The sequence below is a fragment of the Trematomus bernacchii genome, unplaced genomic scaffold, assembly GCF_902827165.1.
Source record: "Trematomus bernacchii unplaced genomic scaffold, fTreBer1.1, whole genome shotgun sequence".
In the NCBI taxonomy this organism is placed as follows: Eukaryota; Metazoa; Chordata; class Actinopteri; order Perciformes; family Nototheniidae; genus Trematomus; species Trematomus bernacchii.
This window is the reverse complement of record NW_022987771.1, coordinates 1,288,994-1,296,228: the sequence shown is the minus strand read 5'-3', so window position 1 is coordinate 1,296,228 and position 7,235 is coordinate 1,288,994. Positions and strand designations below refer to the sequence as shown.

At 40.1% G+C, this 7,235-nt stretch overlaps 1 protein-coding gene across 1 annotated transcript; it reads left to right on the top strand.

Moving 5' to 3' along the window:
• The first annotated feature begins 2,064 nt into the window (after positions 1-2,064).
• LOC117496777 (protein ANTAGONIST OF LIKE HETEROCHROMATIN PROTEIN 1-like) lies at positions 2,065-3,021 on the top strand. Its single transcript, XM_034148531.1, has one exon. The coding sequence runs from the start codon at positions 2,065-2,067 to the stop codon at positions 3,019-3,021; it is 957 nt and encodes a 318-aa protein (XP_034004422.1).
• The last annotated feature ends 4,214 nt before the right edge of the window (positions 3,022-7,235 follow it).

The window sequence follows — 7,235 nt, the reverse complement described above, 5'->3', positions numbered from 1 at the left end:
AGGACAGAGGACAGAGGACAGAAGAAGAAGTCTCTCTGAAGGCCAGGCTGCTGACAACTGACGAGCAGGTGAGAATTCAACATTTCACCTCAGAGAAAATCATTTACAGATTGTCTGTTTGCTGGAAGCGCTAACAGAGAGCAGGAGAAACACAGCTGCAGCTCAACATAAAGTGTGGGGGGGGGGGGGGGAAACCACAACAACATGCAGACAAGTCCTACCCGGCTCTGATATGTTAGTACCTTCAATGCATGTCTGTTCTACACCAAGCCTGTTTTTCAGGTCTCAGGCTCGAAAATGACATTCCCAGAACAAATGACCATATCTTCCCTTCTAAAAGGGTTAAATTAATAATCCTTTCTCTCAAAGTAATGATACATCTGTGGGTTGGATGTAGAAAAGTCAGAATCAATATAGATGTTTTTTATTTTAAAGAAAATTCAGATTGAACATAGTAAAAAAACTGTAAATTATAGTGTCCGTCCAAAAATTCTTTTTTACTTATAGTGAAAACTACCCTTGGATGATGGTAAGGTAGACTAAAAGCTTTAGGAATCCAAAGTACAACATATAATAAGTACCCTGTATCAAGATTGATGCAAAACAAGTGACATTTGACCTTTTTAGAGAGGTTTAGCAAAACAAACTCCACCTCTGAGGTGATTTGGGTGGAAATGGGCGTTTTTACCGTTTCTCTGGAACCCATTGGTCGATTTTGGTGATTGACATCTCTTTCTGACCGTTAGAGCCAATAGAATCGAAGGGGAATTTCCACATACACACACATCTTAACAAAAAAAGGTGGGGGCTTTGCGCATGCAGGTTTGCATCAGAGCGAACCTATCTCTCGCTCTGACATCTGGAAACGGAAAAGCAGGTTTATTGCTTATGAATTATCAGAAATAATTTCAAAGGGGACACAGACACATTGGATTAACCTATGGATTAACTTCAGCAGCGTTTTTATCGTTTTAATGCCATTGAAGACCACTTTTGACCAGACAACGACAAAGGTGAGCCATTTTGCCGTTTCTAGCTACCTAGCGCCACATGTTTTGATGTCTGTTCTTGTTAATATCTTTGCGAGTTCTTATCATGGAGTGATGATGTATATGTACCGATCGATTCTGTGTCTTCTCACGATCAGATCGATGGGTTGGACGTGCAGCTACGATAAGTAATAAGGGTGTTATGAGTGAGTTTCTGTGCAAAACGCCGTTAGCATTTTTTCGCTCGTGGCTAATTCATAGGCTCAGCGCTAGCTTTGTGGTTTTGTTTGAAAAAAAAAAAAAAAATATCAGTTAGCTGAGTTTCTTCCCGTTACATGGATATAAAACATTCATAGTTTATTGAATATTAAGATGCCCTCAGACGCTGTTTCCTGCAGATGACGCGGGGGTGCGGTGTAGAACAGGTTAAGTTATTGCACTTAGTACGGTTTTGTTAGGCCTTGTTAGGCCCGGCTCACTTTAATGCTGCGCTTCCATTACAGTTTAGGAACTGGGGTAGTTACTATAGTAACGCAGTGTAGGCGGGGCGATCGGCTTTTTGGCGGGCGGAGCGACGCTGCATACAACTGCCGTGACGTCATCTTCAATGCGACACAACTCACAAAACACACAACAACAATGGAGGATGTGGAAGCCATCGTTTCCTTGCTTCTTGGTATGTGGTTTTTTATCACAGCAAGAAGGAAAACTTTGTTTCGGAAAAGGCTGCTTATAGCAAGACGTAATACAGAAGAAGCTGACGGGAGACTTATGGCAATCGTACAACGCGGCAGAGACTACTCCAGGACGACTCAACGACAACGCTATACTCGGTAAGCTAACGTTCGCTAACTAGCAATGTGTTTCACGCTCACTATACGACCAAAGTGTTTCAAGTATTTAATTAATTGTAGCTACCACTTTTACGTATTAAAATATGTATGCTTTTGTTTGTGTATTTCAGAAGTTAGGTCGCCGCCGCAGACCATGTGTTTGGATGCTCGACCGAGCTACCGAGTGGTGGGGTGTGATTGTTCCATCTTTCACAGACACTCAGTGGGTGGAGAACTTCAGGATGTCTGAGGAAACCTACGTCTACCTGTGCAACAAACTGCGGCCAGCGATGGAGAGACAGGACACAGCATTCCGCGAGTGTATACCTCTAAAGAAGAGGGTGGCCATCGCACTGTGGAAGCTTGCGACCGGCTCAGAGCACAGAAGCATTGGACATCTTTTCGGAGTGAGCAACACAACTGTGTGCCGGTGTGTGCAAGACTTCTGTGCTGCTGCAGAGACGTTGTTAGTACCGGAACTAATTCGTTCACCAGACCGGGAGAAGTTTGCAGAAATGGCCGACTACACTGAGAACAGGTGGGGCCTCCCACAGTGTGTAGGTGCTATTGATGGATCACACCTACCCATCTTGGCACCACAGGAATACCACTGCGACTATTTCAACCGTAAAGGCTGGCACTCCATCATCCTTCAAGGAGTTGTAGATGGAAAGGGACATTTCTGGAATGTGTTTGCAGGAATACCTGGGAGCTTGCATGACGCTCGGGTTTTGAGGCTGTCCTCATTGTGGGAGTTGGCCAGTCGTGGCAACTACTTTCCACCTTGCACCAGGAACATTGGTGGGGTGAATGCTGGCTATTACATCCTGGGAGACAATGCCTATCCCTTGCAAAACTGGCTCATAAAGACGTTCCCTGACAATGGACAGCTGGCAGCAGAACATGTGATCTACAACAAGAAAATTTGCAGAGCACGGGTAGTGGTCGAAAACGCTTTTGGTAGACTGAAGGGAAGGTGGCGTTGCCTCATGAAAAGAAATGACTGTGATGTGAAACTTGTCAAATCTATGGTGGTGACATGCTGTGCTCTGCATAACCTCTGTGAGAGTCATGGAGAGGCCTATGATGATGAATGGGATGCACCAGCAGTAGCAGAGCCTGGGGTAGCAGTGGCACAAGGTGCAGAGGAGGAGGGCACTGAAATACGAGAGGGTTTGATGCGCTACCTGAATAGCTAAATATTCATTGTATACAGGAAACTTGAATGTTTTGGTTCATAACATCATGGTTCAGTAAGTTGATATACATTTCTTGTGTTTGTAATTATAAACACGAAATTGAAAGATTGTGGGCCATTAAGGCTAGTGACATTTTGTTTTGTTTTTATTATTACTACATTGTATTGAACATAAATAAATATTTTTTTCTCTTTCACATACATGTGTTTGTCAAATGATTTAAACAAAAAAATGTTATTAGAATTGACTATTTAGTAAATATTTGAAATTCAAGCACCAGTAAGTACTGCCCCATAATAAGAACATTTGAGAAAATATCAGATCATGAAAAGAAAATCTCTCTAATAAATTAAGCAAATATCAAAGTAAACTATAAACATAAATACAAATGATCTCTTATCCTCCTTCTCTTTCTGTTTTTTTTCTAAATACCCCCTTCCAGTTTATTTATAAAAGGAAATCTTTGACTTTAAGTAATGATGTGTCAGTTACCAAATAATGTTTTAGAGGAGGACCTCAAGCTAGCAAACTCAATTTCTTGCTTTAAATCTCTTCTTAAAATTAACTTTTATCTTATGGGCTTTTTCCGAACTGATGGTGTTTCTTATTGCTTTATAAATTCATGTATAATGGTTATATCTTCAGTTCTAGATCTTAATTGGGCTATTTTTACAATTGTTTTTGAGAATGATATTGTAGGCTTCCTTTGTTTTTTAAATATCCACATACATGTTATTAGTAGTAGTAATGGTATTAGTTGTAGTAGCCTATTTTTATTATTATTTAGAAAAAATATAGGCCTATAACTTCTGCCTCAAAATTATGTGAATCTGAATTTTTTTTAAACGTTGGACTACGACACAATTCTCAGTGTTTTTGTACTGCTGATTTAAAGCCCTTTAATTAAACGTGTACATTTCATTTCAGTTTATGATTGGATTCCAAAACTGTGTGTTTGTGTGTGAGTGGCAACCCAGTGACTTTGTTTACATGCTCACGAAAATCAGTTTGTTAATCAGATTATGGCAGGAAATCAGATGATGCATTTATCAACAAGAGATAAGATGAGAAGTACTTTATTGAATCCCAATTTGGGAAGTGTTTTTGTTGCAGCATAAAAAAGCCATGGCATTGTACAATACAAATAAATAAATAAAAAAATGTTTGTATTGCAGCAGCATAAAAAGACATGGCATTATAAAAAAAAAAAAAAAAGGAAAGATAAGAAATAAACAAGAAAGTACAAATGTTGCATTTACAAATTAACAAAAACAAGAGAGATGAAACTGAATAATATTAATATTAAATTACAGAGGTGGTTCGTCTTCCTGAGGAGACGGGCCACGTCGGCTGCCCCCTAGAACCTGGCCAAGAGTGCGCAGGAAGGCTAGGTTAAATGCCTGAGTTTGAGCGTTCTCCTCCCTTCTCAAGGCCATTTCCTCTTCCCTCGCCCGGGCAGCAGCCTCTATGGTCAGCTGCCAGTGCCGATCCACCTGGGCCATGTTCCGTTCATGGTGCCGTTCCTGCTGTGCTAGGTGCTCGTCTCCTCCTCGTTTCCTCTTGCCTGTATGACGATAAGATAATTATAGCAATAAGAATTAGCAATAAGAATGAAAAACACAGGACCGGTACAGGTCACACAAGGATATAAGAATAAAATGTATAAGCAGAACAACAGTAAGGATGAACTAAAGACAGTTATGCCCTAGATGTTTACAATGATTGTGAAAGTGAATTACATTATGTACAGCCTGTTGATAATGAATATAAATATATGTATATAATAGGATGTCACACACAATTGTACTAGCTGCTTACTTGTTACAACTTTTTCAGTTTTTCCCTACACTGCTGGAAAGTCCTTGAGAATCTGCGTTCGGACCACAGTGCAGAGACCTCCTGAAAAACGTTTAGGTTGCGAGTTGCGCCGTCGAGCTCCCGCTGGATTTGATCATCTGCAATCAGCTGGAGGAACTTCGTCAATCGACCACGGTGTGCTTTTCTTTGCCATTTCTTCTTTTAGCTTCTCTGTTTTCAAAAATGCTGCAAGCGTCCCTTAATATATGCGACGCTAGGGATTAACTCGCGCGAGAATTGTGACGATTCTCTCTGACCAATCAGCAGTCGTCACTAGTTTAGCATGTTCCGCCCGGTTGTTGGCCCGCTTGTTGGCCTCGATAGAACCACGATTTTGTCGGGCCAGAAAAAAGGTGAAAAAGTAGCCCCGGGCCCGGAACTAGGCCTAGTGGAAGCGCAACCAAAAACGGGCCCGGCACGACACAGCACGCTTAAACCGCGCTCCGCGCCATGGTGGAGATGCGCCATATGTGGGTTACCAAAAACTATTGTTACCTCAGCAAGGAGCAGGGAAGAACTATGATGTCGATTTGTACAAAAATAGACCATGGAAGAACCCATTGCTTTTTATTTCTTAAGTAAAGCGGGGCATAGTACATTCATTTGTTTAGCATTTAAAAAAGGTACTCAAAATCTATTTACATGTTTAAAACCAATGAGAAAACCTCTTATATTCCATTAGTTACTACATTGAATGCTTTCATGAGTTGTATTGCAGTCTTGAAAGAGACGGTTGAGACGAGGCCGTCCAAAATGACCTCTTTAGGGCAAAACAGAGAAACACAACATACCATGTACTGTGCATGTGTGCGTGTTTAAGCAAAGGTGCAGGGGAGATATTATTGGGGTTGTGTGAGTGTGTATGTGTGTGAAGAGGAGTGTTTTAAAGAGGAGAACAAAAGGAGAGAAGATGAAATAAACACACAGAGAGGGAAGGGTTTCCTGTCTGTGCTATAATGGAGTCCCTCAGTCCAACTCTATTTGCATTAAACACAAATTAAATGCTTAACAAGTCTTTGTGCAAACGTTTAATATTACTCAGACCGATGTGGTTGCCTGGTATTTCCAATTGTTGGAACTGTGTGGAGCTGCTGGTTTTTGGTCTGCGAGGGATAAAGATATTAAAGGATATATATAATAATTAAAAGTAATGTTACCTCCACAAAAGAGGTTATGTGTACAGGTTGGTTTGTCTGAATGTTAGCTCCATTGAGGAAAAAAGTACTCATCCAATTTACAAATTGTAAAAGGGCGTAGCACAGGAAGAAGCATTTAAATTTGGTTTGAATATACAAATTATTTTCCACTTTTGTTTACATTGCAAGAAAGGGCATCCATTATTCTCTCTACTAAATCCATCACATCGATAGTTCAACCGACAAAAGGTCCACAAATGGTTGGCTGGCTGATTTATTTTTTAGTTGACTATATGCTGCTTGGATTAGTTTCCATTAGTATTCTTTAGAGAAGAACATTCAGAAACGACAATACAAATAATACCAGAATATGAACAGAATAATGTCAGAAAGTGCAGACACACTGTAAAAGATGCAGCTCCAAAAACAAGTCAAAACATAATAAAAACAAGGTGTTTTCTCTTTTAATAAGTGAACAAACCTGCCAATAGAACAAGTACAAAATGGCTTGGTGAGATTTCTTGAAGTAAAGATGGGATAATTAGATAAATTACATCTTGTATTTAGCTGGGAAAACTCATTTTGAACTATATTTGACCAGAATTAGGGAATTTGTAACAAAAAAAGCCAGAAATGCTCAGACATTTTCTGTTTCCTGATGTTAGCTGGAGATGTTCCTCTAAAATAAGATGTTTTTAAGAGACTTTGACTTTAAAAGATGCTTAAGATGCCTTGTCTAAAAACAAGACTTCAGTTATTAATTAAGTCTTATATCAAGTGTAATTACATATTCTGACTAGAAATTAGACAACTATACTTGGCAAGATTGTACATGTTAGCAGTGCACACTTTAACTCAGGCTTTCAGAGAGAGACGTGATAACATGTACGATGAGATGCATCTTGATCTGATTCTGAATGACTTGTTTTGATGCAGATTGTCCCCCGGTCCTGTCTCTGACCCGGCACCATGCTGCTCCTCCAGCTGGTGGCTGCATGGAGCGCAGGTAAACACAGGGACTCAGTGCATTCACTCAATGCTATACTTTACTGCAAAACTACACAAAAGTAGAAAAACTAACCTGCAGACATCAACTAGTTGTTAATTAACATGCATATTAGCTGTATATTGGCTCTTTATTAACCCTTACGAGTGATTGGACCCTACACTCTTCCATAAGTGGGTCAAAAAGGACCCGTATTAGAATAATATGTGTTTTTA